The sequence below is a fragment of the Notothenia rossii genome, assembly GCF_949606895.1.
Source record: "Notothenia rossii genome assembly, chromosome: 2".
NCBI lineage: Eukaryota > Metazoa > Chordata > Actinopteri > Perciformes > Nototheniidae > Notothenia > Notothenia rossii.
The window spans coordinates 45064485-45090886 of NC_136904.1; the positions used below are offsets into that span (position 1 = coordinate 45064485).

Here is a 26402-nt window from a genome sequence, read left to right on the forward strand (position 1 = left end):
GGCAGCGTATTACCTCTTTGGAGTCGAATGCGGATTTGGTCGACGGGCGCCTGTCGACTTTGGAAGCTACATACGCGGCGCTAGCCACTAGCAATGCTAAGCTACGGGCGAATACTGCAGACCTCAAGGCCCGCAGCCGCCGAAAGAATATCCGCATCATTGGTCTCCCGGAGTCGATTGAGGGCCCGCAACCTTCTTCTCCAACCTACTACCCCAGCTTCTGGGGGACCAAATCCTGCCTACTTCTCCTGAACTGGTCCGGGCTCACAGGTCGTTAGCCGCGAAGCCAAAGCCTGGGGACAGACCAAGGCCTGTCATCATCCGATTCCACAACTTCCAGACCAAGGAAAGTGTCATCCGTGAAGCCCAGAAAATGAGAGCGGACCTACGGTACGAGGGGAAACCGATTGCCTTCTACGAAGATTATATTCCCGAGGTTGTGATGCAGCGAGCTCTGTACCGCGAGGTGATGGCGCAGCTGTATAAACTCGGACTTAGGCCTACTCTCCAGTACCCGGCCAAGCTGATGATTACGGCGGAGAATGGAGACAAAGTTCGGCTGTCATCTGTCGAGGAAGCTAAGAAGTATCTTGCCGCTAAACAGAGGTAGCATGCACTGCTATAAAACACAGTAGCTATGTTCGGCCCACCTGCTAACTTGCCACATTACTGAGTGGTCTAACTTAGCTGCTCGTTAGCATAGCCCGGACTGCACTATTGTTACGCTGAACTGTACGGTGACTAGTCATGCTACTCTACGAAGGACTCCCTGTAAGCTAATTTTTACGTAGACTGGTCACTGTTTCTAAATATAGCACTTTAAGTTGAATGTCAGTCTCACTGTTTACATACGTTCGTGATTAGCTGGTTGTGCTCAGATAATTGGTGTTATTCTGCGAGGTTGATGTCGGTTATGGCAGCTAACTCAGGGGTTTTTAATGGGGAATTTATTCACTGTTCAATGTAGAAGGAACAGAGATTAAGTAAGGGAACGATAGGACTGACCCACATCAGAAAGGTTTGTATCCAAGGAGATACACATGTTTGATCAAGGGTGTAACTTTGGTTTGAGAAGTGGGGGGGAGACAAAACAGGGTGTCCTCCGCAATGAAACATTGTTCTCGATTTAATTCCATTTCCTGTCTTTCTACACATATATATTAGGGACTATGGTGTTAATTAATCCAAGAAAAATGTGTAGTGTATATAATGAGTGTGCAAATTTATCTATCCATGAACCTGTTTTATTTGTGATTACCTCACATCCTATAGGGGGGTCCGGGGGCATGCACCCCCGGTAAGATTTTTTTCTTTAAATTGAAGTTAAATGCATCAATCTGGTGCACAAATTAAGTTATTTATGGATACAGCTCTCAACACTCATATGAAACAGACCTGTATATATTTCAATACTCCAAAAACCATTAAAATATTCTCACAACCAATAACACATCATTGATATACTGCATATTTTACTAATCACTCCCCTTTCAAACTGTGTTTTTAATTCTTTACTGACATTGGAATATTTTTTTTACTTATTTTGAACAACTATATTAAATAGATGGACATATTTGTTTAGACCAAACCGTTTGAGACCACCTGAGATAACTTAGACTAAAGTTTACAATATTATCACTCAGCGAGTCCTTTACCTCCCTGAGCTGATGTTACCTCAGCCTCTCAGTCCGACAGGAGAGGACTCTCCCTCTCCTTATTGTTGAAACAGCTTCTAATCTCCGTTAGCTCCGAGCTAGCACCAGATGCTAACAACAACCCCCGTAACTCTCTCTGTCTCTCTCTGTCTCTCTCTCTCACACAAAATGCGCTCCTGCCACACACACACAGACGCTCCTCCATGACCACTTTTACTTGCGTAAAAAAAAACACATTTGAAAAGTGGGGGGGACACAAACTGGATTTTGAAAAGTGGGGGGGACATGTCGCCCCTGTCCCCAGTGGAAATTACGCCCATGTGTTTGATGTTCCCAATGGGACTGGGGTTTGCTGTGTGTGTGTGTGTGTCTGTTTCTCCCCCCCCTTTTCCTGTTTTCTCTCTCCCCCTCCCCTTTTATTTTATTCTCTGCTCAGATTATGCCACAACTTAAAGGACTATGTCAGTGAGTGGTAGAAATATCCGGTTTATTTCCTGGAACGTTAAAGGGATGAACAATATCACTAAAGACAACAAGGTAATTTCACATTTGCAACACCTTAGAGGACACATCTGCTTTTTACAAGAGACACACCTCCATATGGCGGAAATGTCTCGCGTCAGGAGGCCATGGATGGGTCACTTGTGTCATTCAAGGTTTTCCGAGAGGGCTAGAGGGGAAGCTATCATTACACACAGGGATATTGCCATTGAACTAAACACTACTATATCTGATCCGAACGGCCGGTACGTTATAGTATCTGGCAAATTACAAAATACTCCTGTGGTCCTGGCCTTGCTATATGCTCCAAATTGGGACGATGACAAAATCATATCCAAATTCTTTACTTCTATACCTAATCTCAATGAGCATCAAATTATAATTGGAGGTGACTTTAATCTGGTCCAGGATATAGAGCTTGATAGATTGTCCACTAAGCAGTCTACTCTATCTAAATCGACCAAAGTCTTAAAATTTCACGCCGACCAGCTGGGCTTGAGGGACCCGTGGAGGACTAAGTTTCCCTCCAGTAAAGTTTTCTCTTTCTTTTCACATGTCCACCACACTTACTCACGGATAGACTTCTTCTTACTTGACGATAAACTATTACATAACGTTCTTTCCTGTGAATACCATAGCATAGTTATCTCCGACCATGCAATGGTCCAATCCATTTTCCCCATGGTAGACCACCCTCTAAATTCTGGAGATTTAGCCCTCATTTGCTGTCCGAACCCAAATGTAAGGCTTTTCTTGCAACACAAATCACATTTTTCATCATTTCTTTCGACAGAAATTTCAGCTGATATCCGAAATTTAGACAGCCAATACTCGGTTAATCCCACCTCTATTTTGTATAAAAAACGGCTTCAGCTTCAATCTCAATATGATCTGTTATCAACTGGTAAGATCGAGAGCCAACTTCTGCAAACCAGGCAACGATTTTTTGAGCAGGGAGATAAGGCAGTTAAACTGCTTGCATATCCATCGCGAGTGACCGGTGCCTCCAGGTTGATCCCTAGAGTGAAGTCGCCAACAGGTGATATTACAACAGACCCTGCTGAAATCGGTAGTATCTTCTCAGACTACTATTCTGAATTATACACCTCAGAGTCTTCTCCACAGGATTGGGATAACCCTAACCCCTTAGACACTCTAGCTTATCCCTAAGTTGATGGAAGAGGTTCTGGTGATCTGGGAGCTCCGTTAACCATCTCTGAAGTAACAGAGGCTATCAAATCTTTACAGAGCGGTAAATCGCCTGGTCCTGATGGCTACTCCACTGAGTTTAAAAAAAGTTTTTGTTCTGTACTTTCCCCGATCCTGGTGAGTTTATTCAATGATGCCTTTCTGAAAGGCGGGTTACCACCTACTTGGTCTGAGGCATCAATCACTCTATTGTTGAAGAAAGATAAGGACTCACTCTTGTGTGGCAGTTACCCGCAAAATAAAGCAAAAGTCGAGACAACTTGAATGGATATGGCGTTCCACTAAACTTGAAGAATCTCGTTTAATTTGGCATATTACTCTCAATGAATATAAGAAAGCACTGCGTAAAGCGAGAGCATTACATTGCATTTAGCTGACGCTTTTATCCAAAGCGACTTAAAATAAGTGCATTCGACCAACAAAATACAAACTTGAAGAAAACAGAATCATATAAGTACATCAGGTTTCATAGAGCTAAAACATTTCAAGTGCTACTCAACTGGCTTTAGATAAGCCAGTCCTTTAAAATAATTATTAACAAAGCACCTATATCAGGGATGGCAAACATACGGCCCGCGGGCCGGATCCGGCCCGGGAAGCATTTCAGCTTGGCCCACGGAGCTGAAGGACTTTGCTAAGTAGGCTGTGAGGAGGGAAAAAAAACTGCTATTTTGAATCCTTCCACTAGTGGGCGCACTACCGCACCGGTACCAGTGAGAGCGCAGCCAGACTGTAAAACAAGTGATGAGTAAGAGTAGTGATTGCAGTCAATAACCTCTGACACCCTCATCCCCAAATGTCTCTGTCAAAAAAGAGAAAAGTGGACACGGAGTGCCGAGTTTTCCAAGAAAAATGGACTGCATCCTATTTTTTTACAGAGGTAAATGGAAAACCTGTATGCTTGGTGTGTTCGCAGCAAGTTGCTGTGCTCAAAGAATATAATATTCACCGCCATTATGAGACTCACCATGGAGAGAAATATGACTGCTTGCAAGGACAATGGAGAAAAGAAAAAGATAAATGGCCTGCTATCAGGTCTAAATAAACAACAGGCCATTTTTACCCGGAGCCGAGATATAAGTGACGCAGCAGTGAAAGCCAGCTATCTCATCGCTAACGAAATAGCATCAGCCTCAAAGCCATACTCTGAGGGTGAGTTTGTGAAAACATGCATGCTGAAGGCTGCAGAAATTGTGTGCCCTGAGAAGCGACAAGCTTTTGCCAACATTAGTCTAACGAGGAATACAGTGAAGGATAGGATTGCCGATCTTTCAACAGATTTGGATAGCCAGAAAAAAACAAAAGTCAAGTCATTCGTAGCATTTTCAGTTGCAATCGATGAGAGCACTGACATTACAGATGTTGCTCAACTGGCCATATTAATTTGTGGTGTTGATGAGACTTTGATGGTCACCGAAGAGTTCCTTGAGTTGGTTCCTATGACAGACACCACTAAAGCGGATGACATTTTTAGCGCTCTCGTTGAAGCACTGGACAGGGTTGGAGTGGACTGGACCCGTGCTGTCAGTCTGGCTACAGACGGCACGCCATCAATGAATGGGAAAAAAGCAGGTGTTGCAACGAAATTCAGGGAGAAAGTACAAGCAGCAGATGGAGGAGATCGTTTTTGGACATTCCACTGTATTTTGCTCCAGGAGGCATTGTGTTGCAAGTCGTTAAAAATGGATCACGTCATGAAAGTGGTTGTTCAAACGGTTAATTTCATCCGAGCCAGAGGGCTGAATCACCGTCAGTTCGACAGCCTCCTCAGTGATAAAGACATCACCTGTAGCCTACCATATCACACTGAAGTAAGGTGGTTGAGCCGAGGTGCCGTGCTGAAGCGTTTTTCTGATCTACGCAAGGAAATTGGACATTTCATGGAGAAAAAGGGTAAGCCAGTGCATGAATTAAAAAAAAAACAGAATGGCTGCAGGACCTTGCATTTATGGTGGATATTTCAGAGCACTTGAATAATCTGAACATAACGATGCAAGGTCGCGAAAAAGTTGTCACAGAATATTATGACAGCATACGCGCATTTAAGTTGAAGCTGGCTTTGTGGGAGACACAGCTGTCAAGTGGTGACCCTGCTCATTTCCCTCATCTAAGAAATGTGCATATGACCGGAGTTACTGCTGACATGAGACGGTACAAAGACAAATTACGGAATTGCTGCGGGAGTTTGAGCGGCGGTTTCAGGTCTTTGGTGAGCTTGAGACAGAGTTTGCAGTTTTTCACTCGCCATTTGCAGTTAAGGCTGCGGATCTGCCCGTCGACATACAACTTGAGATAATCGACTTACAATGTGATCAGGATTCAAAGGACAAATTTGCCTCGTCGGACTTGGGCACATTTTATCGGTATCTTTTGCCAGGATACCCCAAATTGACAGCCCTGGCAGCAACGGTTTTGAGCATGTTTGGGAACACCTACCTTTGTGAACAGGTTTTCTCTGTAATGAACATTACTAAAAAAAAGCTGCGCTCAAGACTCACACACAAGTGCCTGAATGAAATAATCAAATTGGCTGCTAGTCAGGATTTTAAGCCTGATATTGATGCCCTTGTGAGGGCTAAAAGATGTCAAGTTTCATGAGCAAATTAATCAGTTCTGTGACCTCAGTTCTGTGAAAATAAGAACCTACTGAAATATTTGAAAATGTTATATTATTCTGTCACTGAAAATTGTGTATTATAATGTCAATCAGCGGCTTCAATAGGCAAAAAATAGTTTGATTTGATGTGACACTGTGGCTGCACTGCCAATATAAAAATTCTATATTTTCAAGGCAAGGGAGGTAACTCAAACTCCTCACTTAATAGCTCCCACGTTTTTATTTGCATTTTGTGGTGAGTCAGTTCAGGTGGAAACTGTGATCTGTTGTAAAGAACATGTGTGTAGCACTTGAAATTGCACTTGTTTGTCTTAATACAGTACATTTCAGTTTGTTCATAACGTTTTGCGTCTCATTACATGTGGACATTTTCCGAATGACTTGTAGCTACTTATTTGCACTTAAACAGAAATATTGTCGTTATGTAGGGCCTGTGGGTTATTATGCTATGATGTTACTGGTCCGGCCCACTTTAGATCAAAGTGGGCAGTATGTGGCCCCTTAACTGAAATGAGTTTGCCACCCCTGACCTATATAGTATCGCTCAAAGCGGAGTCGAGAGAGATGAGTTTTCAGTCTGCGCCGGAAGATGTGTAAGCTTTCTGCTGTCCTGATTTCAATGGGGAGCTCATTCCACCATTTTGGAGCCAGGATAGCAAACCCACATGTTTTTGCTGATGGGAACTTAGGTCCCCCTCGCAGTGAGGGTGCAGCGAGCCATTTGGCTGATGCAGAGCGGAGTGCACGCGCTGAGGTGTACAGTTTAACCATGTCCTGGATGTAGGAAGGGCCAGATCCATTGGTACGCAAGTACCAGTGTCTTGAAGTGGATTCTAGCAGTTACCGGAAGCCAGTGAAGGGAGCGGAGGAGCGGCGTGGTGTGGGAGAATTTAGGAAGGTTGAAGACCAGACGAGCAGCTGCATTCTGGATGAGCTGCAGAGGTCGGATGGCACATGCAGGTAGACCAGCCAGGAGGGAGTTGCAGTAGTCTAGGCGTGAGATGACAAGAGCCTGGACCAGAACCTGCCTCGCTTTCTGGGTCAGCTGGGGAAGTATCCTCTTGATGTTGTAAAGAGTGTACAGCCGCGGGTTGTTGCAGCGATGTTTGCAGTGAAGGACAGTTTGTTATCTAGGGTCACACCCAGATTCCTTGCAGTCTGAGTCGGGGAAACAATAGAGGTGCCGATGTTGATTGTTAGGTCAAGAGTGGGACAATCTTTTCCCGGAAGAAAAAGCAGTTCAGTCTTGTCAAGGTTGAGCTTGAGGTGGTGAGCAGACATCCACCGAAAGATGTCTGCTAGGCAAGCAGAGATGCGTGCAACAACCTGGGTCTCTGAGCGGGGAAAGGACAGAATTAATTGGGTGTCGTCAGCTTAGCAGTGGTATGAAAAACCATGCGGGCTAATGACAGACCTGAGCGAGTTTGTGTACAGGGAGAAGAGGAGGGGACCGAGAACAGAGCTCTGAGGGACCCCTGTAGTTAATTGACAAGGGTCGGACTCCGACCCTCTCCAAGTAACCCTGTAGGTGCGATCTTTGAGGTATGAGGTGAGGAGGGAAAGTACAGAGCCTGAAACTCCAAGTTCTTGGAGAGTGCGAAGGAGGATCTGATGGTTCACCGTGTCGAATGCAGCAGACATGTCCAGAAGGATGATGACAGAGGAGAGGGAGGCATCTTTAGCAGTGTGCAGTTCCTCAGTGACAGCAAGGAGGGCAGTTTCTGTGGAGTGACCTGCCTTGAAACCACACTGGTGCAGATCCAGAAGGTGGTTCTGATGGAGATAACAGGAGAGTTGTTTAAAGACAGCGCGTTCAAGTGTTTTAGACAGGAACGGGAGTAGCGAGGCAGGCCTGTAGTTTATAACATCAGACGGGTTGAGAGTGGGTTTCTTTAGGAGAGGGTTTACTCTTGCCTCCTTGAGAGTGTTTGGAAAGTGTCCAGAAGTTAGAGAAGTGTTGATGAAATGGGTGAGAAACGGTAGAATATCAGGAGCAATAGTCTGAAGGAGGTTTGAGGGGATAGGGTCCAGAGGACAGGTGGTAGGACGGGCAGAGGTAACGAGGGTAAGAACCTCACTTGGAGAGAGAGGGGAAAAGGAGGTCAGTGTGTGGGTGAAAGGTGGGTCGGGTGACCCAGCGGTGAGTAAAGGTGAGTCAGAAAAAGAAGACCGAGTATCATCAACCTTTTTTTCAAAGTGGTTAACAAAGTCGCTTGACAGAAGGGAGGAGGGGGAAGGGGCTTTGGGGGGGTCCAAGAGGGTGGAGAAGATGGAAAATAGTTTTTTGGGGTTGGAATAGGAAGATTGGATCTTATCTTGAAAGAAAGTGCTTTTTGCCTGAGAGATCAAAGTAGAGAAAAAGGAGAGGAGAGCCTGATAGGTTAGGAGGTCGTCATGGTGTTTGGATTTCCACCGTTCCCGCTCTGCTGTCCGAAGGATGGTTCTATTAGCACGCAGTGCGTCATTTAGCCAGGGAGCAGGAGGGGACTGACGAGCCTGCCGAGATGTGAGAGGACAGAGAGAGTCCAGAGAGGATGAGAGAGTAGAGAGGAGAGTTTCTGCAGCAGAGTTTGGAGGCAGGAGTTGGAACGAGTCAGAGGAAGGGAGGGCTGAGAACACCGATGAGGCAAAGGTAGAGGGGAAGAGGAAACGGAGGTTACGGCAGAGCTAGAAGAGATTAGTTTGTTATGTTTGGAAAGGGGTAGAGAGAATGAAATGAAGAAGTGATCGGATGTGCGAAGCGGGTTTACAGAGAGGTTAGAAGTAGTGCATTTCCTTGAGAATATGAGATCAAGGACATTGCCAGCTTTATGAGTTGGTTGTGATGGAGACAGTGAGAAAGCAAAGGAGGCTAAAAGAGATGTTAGTTCAGATATCTTCCCAGTCTGGAGGTTGAAGTCTCCGAGAAGTACAGCGGGAGGGCCAGTTTCAGGGATGTGTGAGAGGAGATTATCTAACTTCTCCAAGAAGTCTCCCAAGGCGCCTGGTGGACGGTAGAGAACAACAATGGTTAATTGTATAGGATGGGTTACTGTGACGGCATGGAATTCAAAGGTGGACGGAGTGAAGTTAGGTAGCTTGAAAAGGGAAAAGCTCCAGTTGGGAGAGAGCAGGAGACCAGTGCCACCTCCTCTGCCAGAGGTACTGGGTGTGTGGATGAAGGAATATGCTGTGGAGAGAGCTGCTAGGGTGGATGTGTTGGATGGAGTAATCCAGGTCTCTGTGAGAGCAAGGAAATCCAGAGACTGCAGGGAAGCGTAGCCAGAGATGAAGTCAGCTTTAGGAACAGCTGACTGGCAGTTCCACAGGCCTCCTGAAACTAGATATTGGATCTCAGTGGAGCATGTGGGATAGACGAGAGCAAGCCGGTTATATCGATTAGGAGATACACGGGGCCAGTGATAGTTGCGAGAAGACACATAAACAGGAATGGAGAAAATACACATGATTATAGCATGAGGGGCTAAAAAACTAAATAAAATAAAATAAAACACCAGCGATACTTAGCTCAATCTGAGTAGGATTTGCCTCCTCTTTGCCTCCCTCGTGACTCCCGCAGGAATCTAACGGCTTTGTCTGAGGCTGGAGCTAACGCTCCAGGAAAGTTACTTAAAATGGACATTAACCTCTTAACCCCGAGGGTCCCCCCAGTGGACCCCCCCCACCATTTCTTTCGAGACTATGTCTCAGGGCTTCTCAACATCTATGAAACTATTAATGTTCCATACCCTTTTAACGATAAGAAACTCAGCTAACTAACAATATGAACCATTTTTAGCTAAAAGAAACACAAAAGTAATACCAATCCTTTGAATTAGCATGGAGCAAAAAAAAGCTAACTAATGCTAACAGACTTTTTCACAGCACTCACGGCAGCAATGCGCATATTACTTATCGTCACTGCACAAACAAGATATCCAATTAAAGCTGAGACTCCACATATTCCACACATGTAATGTCATCACTGTAGGACCCCGAATTGCGGAGCTATCAGCCAGAAAAGAGAAAGTAAACAACATCCGGTTTAAATCACCCAAATCAACCAATGGGTTCCAGAGATATGGTCCTGCGTAAAGTATGAAGAATGCCAGCCAGCGTAAGAACATTACGCAGCCGACTTCATTTATTGTTTACTACCGTAAGGAAGCAGGAATTGCAGGACCCAGAACGCACGGAGCACAGAGCAGATAACGGAATTGCAGTTTTATTGCTTCTAGATTATCAGAACATTTCAAAGGGGACACAGCCACATTGGATATTAACCTATGGATTAACTACATCATCATTGTTATCGTTTTAATGCCATTGAAGACCAGTTTAGACCAGACAAAGCCAAAGGTATGTAATGTTAGCATTGTGTAGCTATCTTGCGCCACTTGTTTTGATTTACGTTTTTGTTGATAACGTTGTGAGTTTGTATCTTTCAGTGTTGAGGTGGGCACCGTTAGAGTCTGTGTATTTACGATCATAAACGATGTGTTGGATGTACAGCTGGGATAAGTAATAAGGGAGCTAGGAGTGATTTTCAGTGCAGTAATAGGTTAGCAGTTTTCGCTCTGGGCTAATCCAGAGGCTCACTGTTAGCATTGTGGGGCCTTTTTTTTTTCTTTTTTCACAACAGTTGTATTTGGATGGAATGAATACCTGTAGTGACAATTCAAAGTAATACAATTATTTTTACAGTGAAAAGGTCAAATGGAACCGATGGTTCCCAAATTACCCAGAGGTGAGACCGCCTGGACTTTATTTTTCTAAACCTCTCTAAAAAGGTCAAATTTCACTTGTTTTGCATCAATCTTGATACAGGGACTTATTATATGTTATAGTTTGGATTCCTAAAGCTTTTAGTCTACTAACCCATCATTCAAGGGTGGTTTTCACTATAAGTAATGTTTTTTTTTTAGGCGGACATTATAATTTACATGTTTTTACTATGTTCCATCCGAAGTTACTTTAAAATAAAAACATCTATATTGATTCTGACACTTCTACATCCAACTCACAGATGTAACCTTGCTTTGAGAGAAAATATTATTAATTAAGCCCTTTTAGAAGTGTAGATATAGTCTTTGCTGTGTTAGTGGCATTTTGGAGCCTGAAACCTGAAAAACAGGCTCAGGGCTTAAGAGGTTAATGACCTCTTGCCTTTGACCAGTATAGTGTTATCAACAGCTCCCGGAAACGTAAGTTCTAATATTACACTAGATAGTAAACTAGAATGCTTTTCAGCCATAAACCTTGAACAATTAAATTCAATGATTCTCTCTTCTAAACCATCAACCTGTATCTTAGACCCAATTCCAACTAAGCTGTTGAAGGAGGTTTTTCCATTAATTAGCACATCTTTATTAAAGGTGACCTATCATGCAAAATGCACTTTCGTACGTATTTTATACATGAATATGTGTCCCCGGTGTTCCAGGGAACTCACCAAGTGTCAGTAAACACAACCCTCTCTATTTTCCTCCATACCCAAATCTCTTAAAAAGGGGCTGCGATGGATCTGATACAGACTGATCCAGATTTGAACACTTCTATGACGTCACAGAGGTGGCGCTACGGCTATTGGGCCAACTCCACCAATCAGGAGGAGACAGCCACGGACATTGCCGTTCGAAAGCGTTGGAGACGCTGTAGTATATATGCCAGGCCTGTAGACGGGGCTGTTCTCACAGAATCAGCCCATGAAAAGACAGTTTTAAATTGAGCGAACTGAGGAATGGCTAAAATGCATGATCTGTTTGGTATTTTGAAAAATAAAAAGTATAAATATGCCTTATATAGGTACAGTATGGTCCTACACTATATTATTCAAATATAGCATGATAGGTCCACTTTAAATATTATGAATATGTCTTTATTATCAGGCTATGTTCCACAATCATTCAAAGTAGCAGTGATAAAAGCGCTTCTTAAAAAGGACAACCTCGATCCAGAGGTTTTAGCCAACTATAGACCTATTTCTAATCTTACGTTCCTCTCAAAAATTCTTGAGAAAGCAGTCGCAAAACAGTTGTGTGATTACTTAAAAAAACAATGATTTATTTGAAGATTTTCAGTCTGGCTTTACATGGATATAAGCCCCGCCCCCTCTCCAGGCGTCCTGTTTGAATGACAGGAGTAAACAGCTGACACGGCACACACGGCATCTATTGCACGTCTGTCCGTCCTGGGAGAGGGATCCCTCCTCTGTTGCTCTCCCTGAGGTTTCTCCCATTTTTCCCTTTAAACTGTGGGGTTTTCTCCGGAAGTTTGTCCTTGTACGATGTGAGGGTCTAAGGACAGAGGGTGTCGTATTGTCATACTGATATTCTGTACAAACTGTGAAATCCACTGAGACAAATTTAACATTTGTGATATTGATCTATATAAATAAACATTGATTGATTGATTGATTGATTGATTGATTGATTATAGGCCGATATCCCTTTTAGACTTTAAGATCATGGCTAAGGTTCTATCTAGCCGCCTCCAGAGGTTGTTTAGCATTATTTATTCTCCCTCTAATAGTTCCCCTAAAGTTGTTCTCTCTTTGGATGCGGAAAAGGCATTCGACAGAGTAGAGTGGGGATATCTGTTCTATGTACTTAAAACATTTGGTTTCAGCAGGGACTTGGTTTCATGGATTCAACTCCTCTATACATCTCTGGTAGCTTTAGTCAACGGTGTTAAGTCCGGTCTGTTCTCGCTCTGTCGCGGAAATAGGCAGGGTTGCCCTCTATCTCCGTCATTATTTGCGCTCGCCGTCGAGCCTCTAGCCTTATGGCTTCGTAGTGAGGAAGGATTTAGAGGCATCATGCGCTTCGGTTTTTTGCAAAAACTCTTTGTATGCAGATTACCTTTTACTGTACATTTCCAGCCCATCGTCCTCCCTTCCTATAATTCTAAGCATTTTAGAGAAATTTAAGAAGCTATCTGGCTACAAACTCAACCTCCAGAAAAGCGAATATTTCCCTGTTAACACCCTCGCTGAAAAACTTCCCCAAGCTCTCTTTCCTTTTAAGAAGGTCTCAGAGGGATTCAAATACCTGGGTATTCATATTACTAAATTGTTTACAGAGCTTTTTGCCAAGAACCTTAGTCCATTAGTAGAGCGCTTCAAAGCAGACTTAGCTAGACGGTCTTCCTTGCCTTTCTCCTTAATGGGACGCATTCATTTGATAAAAATGGTGGTGCTACCTCGGTTCTTATATTCCTTCCGACACATTCTAATATTTATAAATAAATCCTTTTTCTCAGCACTTGACCAGCAGATTAATTATTTGTTATGGTGCAACAAGAGGGCTCGTATCAGAAGAGTAGTTCTTCAACTCCCCAAGTCTGAGGGTGGCCCTGCCAAATCTCCGCCGATATCATTGGGCATGTAATATTAATAAGCTTCTTTTTTGGAACACTAATTTAGCACAGGGCGAACACCCTCGATGGGCCCAGAAGTAGGCTTCCTCTTCGGGTCTCCCACTTTGGTCGGTGGTATGTTCTCAATTGCCCTTTCCAATTAAAGGGGACTGTGAGACTGACCGTTGAGCGGCCCGACCAAGCAAGGAGGCAGAGGCAGAACGTCCAAAAATATAACCCGGTGTGGGCATTTATTAAAACATTACACACAGCCTCAATCCTGCTGCTGCTGTTTCACGTGAGCCCAGCCTGCAGCCACCAGGATCTCACACACACTACCACTCTCAAGAAACAGCACCTAAATACACACAGACTAACAAGACACAGGTGATGGGGGAGCAATTAGACACAGGTGAGGAGAGGATCAAACACAGGGCACCAGGTGAACACAATCGGATAATCAGCAGGAGGGAACACAGAGACCACCGGAAACAACAGACAAGATGAGGGGTGAACACTTATATAATTAATTCCATTTAATAAATAGCAGTAACGGCGTCTCGTCGTTACATTCCCCCCCTTTTCTCCTAAAGCGCACAGTACCCGGGATAGACAGTCTTGGCTTCCTTCAAGTCCTTGAGTTTCTAGAACGGACATAATAGATCCCTCCCCTGAGGCTATGGACAGAATAGATCCCTCCCCTGAGGCTATGGACACACCAGATCCCTCCTTTGAGGCTATGGACCTAATATATCCCTCCCCAAGGCCATGGACCCAATATATCCCTCCCCTGATCTTGGCGACGGCACCCAGCTCTGTCCTCCGACTCCTCCTTCAATTCTGTCACCCGGGCCTGCACTCCCTCCAAACTCGAGGTGCACGTTCCTCCGGCTTGTCTCTCGTCTCCTCCTGCTTGTCTATCGTCTCCTGCTGCTTGTCTCTCGTCTCCTGCTCTCGTAAATTTTACCTCCTCACTTGGTCGAATCCCAATTGTGAGACTGAGCGGCCCGACCAAGCAAGGAGGCAGAGGCAGAACGTCCAAAAATATCACCCGGTGTGGGCATTTATTAAAACATTACACACAGCCTCAATCCTGCTGCTGCTGTTTCACGTGAGCCCAGCCTGCAGCCACCAGGATCTCACACACACTACCACTCAAGACACAGCACCTAAATACACACACAGACTAACAAGACACAGGTGATGGGGGAGCAATTAGACACAGGGCACCAGGTGAACACAATCGGATAATCAGCAGGAGGGAACACGGAGACGACCGGAAACAACAGACAAAATGAGGGGTGAACACTTATATAATTAATGACATTTAATAAATAGCAGTAACGGCGTCTCGTCGTTACAGGGACATATCATGCAAAATGAACCTTTGTACGTCTTTTATACATGAATATGTGTCCTCGGTGTTCCAGGGAACTCACCAAGTGTCAGAAAACACAACCCTCTCTATTTTCCTCCTTAGCCAAATCTCTAAAAAAGGGGCTGTAACGGATCTGAAAAAAACGGATCCAGATTTCAACACTTTTCTACGTCACAAAGAGGTGCTCCGCTTATTGGTCAACTCTCCACCTATCAGGGGAATGAGCCACGGTCACGTGCATTGCCAAACCTCTCATTCGCATATACTATAGGACGGATTTCCTTCCATTTGGCTATTCAAATGTTCACGAAACAGACAGACTTCCGTGCACATCAGCAGCTGTCGGATTAAAACACTTTAATGCACTTTTAACACTCACGTACCCAGGATTCCTGCTCCTTTCCTGGGTTACAAAGTGAGGTGACGCAGCTTGTCCTCTGGGTGCGCTCTGTGTGCCGCTGCGCTCTGCCTCTATCCACACAACTTTTCCCCGCCTTTCAGAGACTTATTGCGGGGTCAAACTCTAAGTTACAAACTGAACACATTGCGTTCTTGCTAATTAGCCAAGATATGAACGGAATAAGTAGCAAGCATCGTAACAAACAGAGTAAAAATAAATAGGGACAACAGCCTGTCAACTAACCATTCAGAAACGTCCTGCTGCATCCGAGATGTTTGCACCTCCACCAAAACCTCCGCTGCATCAGGGTCAGTTTCTGGATCAAATTGATAATATGCTTGAACGTATGCATTGCTCTGAGATGACAGGTTTATTCCACACTCGTAATCACAACAAACATGGTAACGTGACTCTCGCCGGCTCATGCCCCCCTCTTCTGCAGGGGGGCGTGGTCAGCTGCTGCTCAGAATTTCAAAGACAGGCTTGGAATAGAGCGAAACGAGGCATGGCTAAAAAATTATCTGTTTGGTATTTTGAAAAATAAATATACCTTATATAGGTATGGTCATACACTATACCATTTAAATATAGCATGATAGGTCTCCTTTAAACAAGTTGCTTGCAATTCGATTTTAACCAACACTTTAAAGATTTGGGGTCAGTTTAGGAAGCAGTTTGGCTTACAAGCGTCATCAGGTCTAGCCCCGGTCTATCGCGATCACCTTTTCCTTCCGTCGTGCTCGGATCCTGTCTTCCGTCAGAAGACAGGTCAGACAAAGGCCTGCGGTCTATTAACGACCTTTATGCTGGTGGTGTTTTCTCTTCGTTTGCAGATTCAGCCAACAAATTTGACCTTCCAAGTTCTCACTTGTTCTGATTCTTTCAGATCAGGCACTTTGTGGAAAAGAAATACCCCCAATTTCCAGGCCGGCCTCCTGATTCGATAATTGATTCTTTCCCTTCACTGAACCTGTTGAACCCCATCGACCCGCGGAAAAATGCATCATCTGCAGGAAACAGCATCTGAGGGCTTCTTAATATTTAATAAACTATGAATGTTTTATATCCATGTAACGGGAAGAAACTCAGCTAACTGATCATTATTTAACTTTTTCGCAAAGAAAACCAAAAAAGCTAACGCTGAGCCTTTGAATTAGCCACGAGCGAAAAAATGCTAATGGCGGTTGCACAGAAAAGACGGTATAACACCCTTATTACTTATTGTAACTGCAAATCCAACCCATCGATTAGCATCGTGAGAGTACACAGAATCGATAGGTATCTATATCATCACTCCATGATAAGAACTCGTGAGAATATTAACAAAAACAGACATCAAAACATGTGGCGCTGGGTAGCCAAAACGGCAATATAACTCTGTTGTTGTCTGATCAAAAGTTGTCTTCAATGGCATTAAAACGATAAAAACGCTGCTGAAGGTTAATCCAATGTGTCTGTGTCACTTTGAAATGATTTCTGATAATCCATAAGCAATAAAACTACTTTTCCTTTTTCCAGATTTCAGAGCGTGAGACAGCTTTCGCTCTGGGCAAAACTGCATGCGCATAGCCCCCACTTTTTTTGGTAACGTTGCTGCGTCATTACATCACCATTTACGTCTATTAATCATACGAAGCCAGATTAAATTAAATAACTACTTCTCAACCCTTATACTTTTCTCCAGAGTGCCGTGGTTCATTGTTTATTAATGTGCAGGGCTCGACAGTAACGGTTGCCAGGTTGCCATTGGCAACCATTCAGTAAAAATGTCAACCACTTCTTGGCCTTTGGTTGCCATCAGTGGCAACCAGTTTCTAACAAAGAAATAAGGACAGTGAACAGCTAAATGTACACCCCAATATGGATGTATTAAGAGCGATATTTAATTATTGTTGTGACCAGTCGGAACCTGATACTTAAGTTGCACTTGCATTGGTGTGATTACGGAGCCAGAAAGCAATGCACGTTTACTCGCGTACGCCGTGTGTTTGTTTTACAAAAAATGGCGAAGCAAATTAAGTGGTTTGACTGTGGGGTAAAAAGTTCGGCCAACCCGTCAACATCTCAAACGAATGTTCAAAGTGATTTAACTGATAAAGCGCAAGGTGAACCCGAACGAAAGCAAAAGAGGACAACAAACAAAAAAACAAAACTTTACCATAGGAAAATATTGGCATACAAATATAATCACTTCTATACAAAGGTAACACATTTTAAATATAGTTAGACATATTAAAGGTAATTTATAGCATTCATAATTAATATCTAATTCTTAACTGTGACTGGTTTTCATTTATTTAACATTAGAAATGTATTAGTCTGGTCAATCCAAGATTTCAATGCTGAAGGGCCAAGGGATCTATGGTAGGATTCAGCACAAAGTCCAAGAAAACCCATTTGAAAGGGAGACAACGGATGACCAAGAAACTAGTGATCTGTGAAGAACGTGACAGCAGCTGCACTACTGGTGTTTTGTATACCAGCAATTGAGGGACAAGTTTCCTACCACTTAAGTTTCAAATAATTGTGTTAATGACTTATTCTAAAGCATTTGAACATTCTTTTGTGTCACATTTTCATTATTAAGTTGATGTATAACTGCATAGTATCTTAATTATTTAAAATATAAGGTAACTAAAAATGGCAACCGTATTTTCAGTTTTGGCAACCAAAAGCTGATGCCTGGCAACCACTTTTAAAAGTTAGCGTTGAGCCCTGATGTGGTTCAGGACTCAGGATTATTTTTTCTAACGCTGCAGTGCTGTTCGTCCACCGGAGTTTAGTCTACCGTTAACTCACTGCAGAGTTTAGTCTCCCGTTAACTCACGGCAGAGTTTAGTCTCCCGCTAACTCACGGCAGCGGCCGCTGGAAAGTATTCACTGTCTCACTGTCACACAAGCAGCTGATACATATCCCCAATTCCCCATAAGTGAATGAGTTTCAGTATGAATTGACGCTGTTTGGCATCACAACGGTGTTATGAAAGTTTCTCTGGTATGAAATGGGTGATGTTAGCATAGCAACTGCATCTGACTTTCTTGACTACTTGTAGCTGCTATAATACAAAACAAAACTTCTGCCTGCTCTCCACAGTGATCAATAACAGCGAACGGATGGTCAAAGTAAGGTAAACATAAACAGAATCACACTAAGCCTGGTTTTATAAAGTGTGTTTTTTTTACAAGAGTGTGGTTGCGTTCTAGTCACTTTGCTCTGCGCTACTGCTTGTTACAACTTGTATTTGCCGTACTCGCCTTTAACTGTTAGCTCAGGTTAATCTTGCCCCCTCCGACGTAAGCTTGACGTCTTGGTTCTTGGTCAGCCGAGTGGGGCCAGCTAAGAACCGGTTTTCGGTACTTAGAGCCGGCTCCATCTTTTTCAGGGAAGTCCCAGCTTATTTCAGCCGGACAATGCCAAGCCACATTCTGCACACGTTACAACAGCGTGGCTCCGTAGTGAAAGAGTGGGGGTACTAGACCGGCCTGCCTGCAGTCCAGACCTGTCTCCATTGAACATGTGGGGTGCATTATGAAGCACAAAATACAACAACAAAGACCCTGGACTGTTGAGCAACTGAAGTCGTACATCAAGCAAGAAGGAACAATTAGCGTCCTCGATTCCCAGACAGTTATTGAGTGTTGTTAGAAGGAAGGTGATGTAACACAGTGGTAAACATGCCCCTGTCTCAGCTTTATTGGAACGTGTTGAAGGCATCAGATTAAAAACGAGTGAATATTTGTAAAAAGGGTTAGGGTTTATCAGTTTGACCATTATAAATCTTGTCTTTGTAGGGTATTCAATTGAATATAGGTATAAAGGGATTCGCAAATCATTGTATTCTGTTTTTATTTACGTTTTACACAAAGTCCCAACTTCATTGGAATTTGGGTTTGTAGTTCTCACCTTCATGTTATACAATGAAGGAAATAATTATTATATATCACTTTCCAATTTTGCAAGTTTACCAACTTACAAAGAAATGAACTGTTTATAATTTATTTTAATGGTTGGTTTATTTGACTAATGAGAGACATATCAAAAAGAATATCCAGAAATGTACATTAAAGAAGAGATATCAATTGATTTGCATTTAAGTGTGTGAAATAAGTATTTGATCCCCTTGCAACAAACAATAATTCTGGCTTCCACAGACGGGTTACATAAGTCCTCTTCCTTTAAAAAAGTACTTCTAATATCAACTTGTTACCTGTATAAAAAGACACCTGTCCACAGAATCAATCAATCAGATTCCAACCTCTCCACCAAGACTAAAGAGCTGTCTAACCCCTAGATTCCAACGGGTCCGTCTGCGTCGCGTTACGGCTGCGCCGCGGTTTTGGTCCGGCCTCCTCCGGCGTCATACCCTTCCGGGCGCATTTCAGAAGCAGTTATAAACGATATGAATCAAAGATGGGTTGCTGTATTTTAGCGGTAAAAAAATGCATTCATCACCATAATTATTCTATATATATAATTTACACAGTGCTTGTAAACCGGAGGAGAACGCTGGCATTTCTTCTCCTACTTGAAAGACTACGGAGGGATAGGGTCTGCAAATTAGTTTATTTTGGAGATGGGCCGGATCCTCTGACCGGTCCACTTCCTGCCAGGCGCCTCTGCAATGCGTCGAAAAATAGACTTCAATCCTATTTTGAGCGGAGCCCAGGGCCGAGACGCTTCTGAGCCGTAACGCGGCACGTCTGGTGGAAGAGCACCCATTGACTAGAGTGGCCGCGATCCTTGCGGACGCCGCGGCGCACCCATGACGTGGCCGTAACGCGACGCAGACGGACCCGGTGGAATCTAGGGGTAAGGACCTCAGGGACCAGATTGTAGACCTGTACAAGGCTGAGATTGGCTACAACACCATCAGAAAGCAGCTTGGTGAGAAGGAGACAACTGTTGGTGTGATTATTCAGAAATAGAAGAAAGACAAAATGAGCATCAGTCGCCCTCGGTCTGGGGCTCCACACAACATCTGGCCCCGTGGGGTTTTGATGATCAGGAGAAAGCTGAGGGATCTGCAAAGAACTACACGGGAGGAACTTGTTAATGATCTCAAGGCAGCTAGGAGCACAGTCACCTAGAAAACTATTGGTAACACAATACACCATAATGGATCAAATCCTGCAAAGCCTGAAGGCCCCCCTGCTCCAGAAGAACATGAGGCCAGTCTGAAGTTTGACAATGAACATCTGAATGATTCAGAGAAGGCTTGGGAGAAGATCATGAAGTCAGATGAGAGCAACATAGAGATCTTTGGCATCAACTGGACACGCCGTGTTTTGAGGTGGAAACATGGAGGTGGAAACATTATGCTTTGGGGTGTTTTCTAAGGGGAAAGGACCACTTCCCTGCATCGAGGAGAGGATGTACAGGGCCATGTAGCGTAACCTTCCCTCAGCCAGGACACTGAAAATGGGTCATGGAGGGGTCTTCCAGCAGGACTATGACCCTGAACATACGGCCAAGGCAACACAGGGGTGGCTAGCCAGTCTCCGGAACTTAATCCCATAGAAACATTTTTTATATTCTTACTCTCACTGTTAAAATAAACCTACTATTCAAATGATAGACTGCTTATCTATTTTTAAGTGGGCAAACTTACAAAATCTGCAAGGGATCAAATACCTATTTTCTCTGCTGTGAACAGGCTTTCACACGCAATCTGTATTTCCAAGCCACCAGCTCCAAAGGAATGCAATCAGCCACTAGTGGCTAAATACAATATCAATTAATTGAAAGTGGCCATGCAGCACTTGGCTGCTACATATAACTGTAGCCAAGTCTTTCTTGGATGTGTTAGTTCCGTCCTTCTGTCCGCTGTAAGGACGCCCAATATGCGCAGAAAAATAGCTAAGCTAGGTAGGTTAGTGGTGCAAACATGCGAACAAATTAGCAGTAGTAAGATATGAAAACATAGGGATAGGTACACCTTCTTCTGATGAAATGTACATGCAGACCCAAGGGGACCGTGTCCAACAGAAGGATGCAGGAAGTACAACATGAGCTTGAAAAACATACACACAACAAAAGAACACACAGTCAGTTACAGAGTACCTGCCCAGGAAGAAGGCCACGTAGAAGAGCGATGAGAAGAGAGTGAAGAACTGGAAGGTGAACATCTTCACTGTGAAGTTCCTCTCAGTGGCAGCAAACGAGTTGGTCTTCTCTACACACACACAATATGTAAATACTGTTAATTCTGTGTGACTGGCGAAGCCACACACAGTCTAGTATTCGACAATCTTATCTCATCTTATTCTCATTCAGAAACACAAAAAACACATCAAAAGGTGCGGAATGACCGGGATTGGGTTGCTATGCCTTTTAAAAAGGGATGTGTCCAGCCGCTTTTCAAATCGCAGAAAACTAGGGCTGCCCCTTAATAGTTGATTAATCCCTAGTCGATTTATAAAATCTTAATCGAGCAATTGTTCATTCGTCGATTAGTTGAAAAAAAAGCTCCATCCGAGCGCTGCATGTAATGAGTCAGCCGGAAACCCCCTCAGACTTAATTCAGAGCATAGCCTGGTCATTTAAAGGGCCCATGTCATGCTTTTCCGGTTATTATCCGTCCCCTTGTGTTATGTAGCTTATTGTGCATGTAAACGGTCTGCAGAGTCACAAACCCTCAAAGTACACCCTGTAACACACACACACACACACACACACACACACACACACACACACACACACACACACACACACACACACACACACACACACACACACACACACACACACACACACACACACACACACACACACACACACACACACACACACACACACACACACACACACACACACACACACAGGTTGCGTGTGCGTGTGTGTTCGGGCTGGGTTTCGCTGTCTCGCCAACTCCACGCAGCAAACAGGAAACCACACCAGTAAGCCAGCTCACATTGTCCGCTCCTCACAGCAGCGAGCCTCGCAATGTCCCGCCAACACGGCACCCAGACCCGACGCAGCATTCTCATCTGTTTGTCATTGCTGGTGTCATTTTCTGGTTGCTAACAAACGCCATTGTAACACCGCTGTAACGGTGGTGGACTCATCAGAACAGAGTGGGCGAGTTGACCAATCAGAGCACACTGGGCTCACAGGGGGGGGGGGGGGGGGGGCAGGAGCTCCGACAAGCTGTTTAGGACAGAGAGTGAATGCACATAGGCTACTATACAGAGAGGCTGTATGAGAAGCCAATGTGAGTTTGGAAAATTGCACAGTATAAATCTATTCTAGTAGTCCTCAACAATGGAATTATGATCAGTAGAAACGGCCATGACATGGGACATTTAAGACTTAGTGGGTTACATCACGGCTAGAGGGGAGAGGAGCTGTAAAATCTGAAGAGTTTTTTTTCCAACTATTGCTCGGCTGGCCACAACTTTCACTCTTCATACATAATTTGGTGATCGTAATGTAGGGAAATTTGTCACGGCCGCATCGATATGCTCATTTCATCAAACGGACTTACACATATAGCAAACACGAGAGTCATCAGGTGTTCATCTGGTATCCTAAATACTCTGGGTAGGATATTTAGCTGGTTGGAGTTACAGTTTTTAACTTAGAAGCAATAATGCAGCACAATATTGTCAATACATTCTCTGATAGGCTGTCTCTCATTCACTGGCAGGGCGTTGCCGTGGAAATGCTTTGGTCTTTGAACACACCTGTCGGTTGTTAACTAAATCCAGTGGTAATCTAAAGATGTTCAGAAACAATGCAGGAATATCGTACAAGAATCCAAAAATGTAATAGATAAACAGTTAAAATAGTCAGCTAAAATTGAGCTATAATTATTGGATTTTCTTTACCTTAATACAACTAATGCTATGAAGACTTACTCAGCGGGGGTAATGTTAGCATCGGGACATGCACCCAAGTTTCAGTCACACAGTCAACATTTCCCGGAATGTTCTAGTTTGTTACAATTGTCATAAAATAGTTTTTTTAAATAGTTGTCATAACAGTACCATTTGTATTGTATCTTTTTACGTATTCTTCTTTCTGTGTCTTTGTATGCACCACATATACTAAAGCAAATACCTGGTATGTGTAAACCTACAGGTAATAAACCGATTCTGATTCATAGGGCATACAGTATTATGATTTGGTCTTACCTATGTCACAGAGCTTAAGGGACACCCATCTGTTTACCTACAGGTGAAAGAGAAACATAAATATGTGATGGTTCCGTTGCTGGCAGGCAGACCTACAACAGCTGAATGGTGTTCCTGTATCTCAGCTGTTTCTCAGAAGCTTCCAGCTGTTTCCTCTGGAGTGACAGAAACATCGTGAAATCACAATCACCACGTACTAATAAGCTCATAAGTACATGAAATATAAATATACCATATTAAATCTGTAATTCTGAGGTTTGATTTCTCCAGCAGGACAATGACACAGTGTATCGTCAATCATTTTCAGAAGGTTAGAAAATAAAATCATTTTGTTTCGTTTTACTCAATCAAAAAACTAAGTAGTAAAACTACAGAAACTCCATTTTGCAGTGATCACTTATTTTATTTCATGGCTGTAAATGTTTAAAAAAGGTATAATTATTGATTAATGAATCAAGTTGTCATAATTTTAATGTAGCATCGGTAAAGGTGAAGCTCATTTTATTGATGCTTTATACATTTGGGTCGCACAAGAAATAGTTTGCAATAAATAAGTACTTTACCCTAAAAAGTGCATTCCTTTTCGTTTTAAATGTCTGAATTTGTCTGAATTTATTGTCACGCTTGGACGGATTCATAACTTTAAAATCAAAAATGATGTTGAGCCCAAATGAAATGTTATTAAACTGAATCTCTGCTTAGAAGTAGTATTACATTGTGTATTTGTTCTGTTCATCAGTTTGAAATAGGTCTGAAGTATTTTGGTTGAAAAGTTTTAGAATACAAACAATTTCATGCCATCTTAGAGTACAAATGGTAATAAGCTAAATCTCCGTTATGGTGAGTACAGTACTTACTTAAGTTACATTTCACCTCTCTTAATGCTGCTTAAATATATGATTTTTATTGACGACTGAGGGACAATAAACATTATCCAAATTCAAGCAACTTTGTAGGACTTCTCATGTCGGTGAATAACCTGAAGCTTCAATGTTTCAACAAATATGTCAGAAAAGGTTTTATTCTATTTAGATAAATATGCACATAGCACATCAAAATGCACAGGAGCTACAGTGTCATTATGTAGTTTACATTTTCTTACAGAATAAGCAATGATGTTTTGAATGATGTGGTATATCTTAGCGCAATTCTTCCTGTTCTTCATTGTGTGAATGCACGATGAAGAGAGGGGGGATGTATACGTACCCGGGTCATTATCTGAATGGTGAGGTAGTGCAGCACAGCTCCCAGCATCACAGCCACAGTGTTGGCATGATCCCTGATGAACTCCCAGCTGCCCTCAGACATTAAGGGTGCAGCCACCACTCGAAACACCACCAGGGCATGAGCCAGGCCGATGATCAGCATGAGCTAGAGCACAAAACACACACAGTTTTTATCACAGCCTCTATAGTGCTCATCTTGCTTTATTTTCTGTTCTGTCAATGTGATTTTGCAATCTGCCTTTACATTTGTTTTTTCTTGGAGTCACGTGGGTGCGGCAAAAAAAATGGCTGTAAGGGGCTCTCTCTATTCCGAAGGGTCCCTCCCGAAGCAGTTATTTCAGTCACACCAAAACCAGGAAGGCATAAAGGACACTGTGGGAACTATAGACCCATCTCTATATTGAATGTGGACTATAAAATATACACAAAAATTACACAGGATAATATCAAAAAGAACTCTACATATAGTGGACCAAACACATAAGACTAAACATAGTACATACTTTATTAGTAATCATTGACGCAGAAAAGCATTTGATCGGCTAAATTATGAATTTTTGTATCACATTTTGGAACGATTTAGAAGTATACCAAATCAGCACAAGGCATAAGAAGATTATATCAATAGCCAAATGCTACAATAAAATCAATGGTAACCTGACTGATCAAAGTAGCTTACAGAGATCACCCACTTTATTTGCAGATTTTATGGGCACCTTTCGGGATACAAAATTAATATTTCCAAAACACAGATACTAGCTCTAAATTACACACCATCAACAACGATTAGGGAATCATTTAATCTTAATTAGAATTTAAAGCAAATACAAATATCTTGGGGTTATCATTACTAAGAGAAAATCTAAAATATATAGAGCAAACTATAACAAGATAAATCAAGAAATACAAAAGGGTGTTCTAATCTACCTAATCTAGATTTTACCCCAAGTATTGAGACAAAATGAACCTTCTGCCTAGATGTCTTTATCTTTTCCGGCCCCTGCCAGTAGAGGTTCCCCAAACTAAATGTGTGACATGGGATAGGTTAAAATCAAGGTTTATCTGGCAGGGCAAAAAACCTTGAGTCAGATATGAAACTCTCCAGCTACTGGAAAATAAAGGAGGCATGGGCCTTCCAAAACTAAAGGAATACTTCATTGCTGCCCTGTTAAGATATGTTGTGTGTTGTGCAAACCAGATTACACAGCAAAGTGGAATGAAATTGAAAAAGAGTTTGTAGATAAACCAATCCAGAACATAATTGGCGATAAAGAAACATGCAAGACAATTATAACCTAACTATATACAATTACAATGTTCACTCTAAAAAGTATGGTTCGAAATAATTAAAAGGACCAGTTAGAGAAAAGTGCACGTTTACTAAAATGGGTAGCATTCAATAGTAATTTAAAACCAGCAGGGAACGATAAGGGATTCAAACAATGGGTATTAAAGCATGGTGCACCTAGAGAAGAATGGGGAGCCTGAGAGTTTCCAGCATTTGAAAGATAAATATGATCTAGACCAGGGGTGGGAAATTTAATTTAATTTAATTTATTCAATCAAATTTCCCAAAACAATGGTAAACAAAATGTGAAAGTTTTTCACAATTTCTGACTCATATTAGTGAACATTTTCAGTCGCATTCACTACAAAACACATTTTGAGTTTCATATACTGTTGGAAAGTTTTGTAAAGGTTCTTAGCATTCTTAAGACATCACAACATTGTCTTTGTGCTCCAAACATTCAGCAAGATACATCATATTGAACTGTCACTGAACATCACTGAACTGTGATTTTGAGAAAAAGGCTTCCAAAGAAAGTGTCCCAGTTCACTGCTAGTTGGTACCTTTACATGCCTACATTTGTAGTCTAACCACCTCATTTGGTGTTTTTAAGTTCTTTTTTCTTGTTCAGTGAGAGAAATCTAGTCTCTGCTGGGCTTT

The 26402-nt window shown here is 42.8% G+C and overlaps 1 protein-coding gene across 1 annotated transcript in view; it reads right to left on the reverse strand.

Annotated features, from left to right (window-relative positions):
- The window catches only part of LOC307030403 (anoctamin-9-like), a 112017-nt gene that overhangs the window by 23853 nt on the left and 61762 nt on the right, over nt 1–26402 (reverse strand). Inside the window, 3 exon segments of the mRNA XM_079666789.1 lie at nt 21157–21268; nt 23229–23265; nt 24435–24599. Coding sequence (XP_079522915.1) covers nt 21157–21268; nt 23229–23265; nt 24435–24599 — 314 coding nt within the window.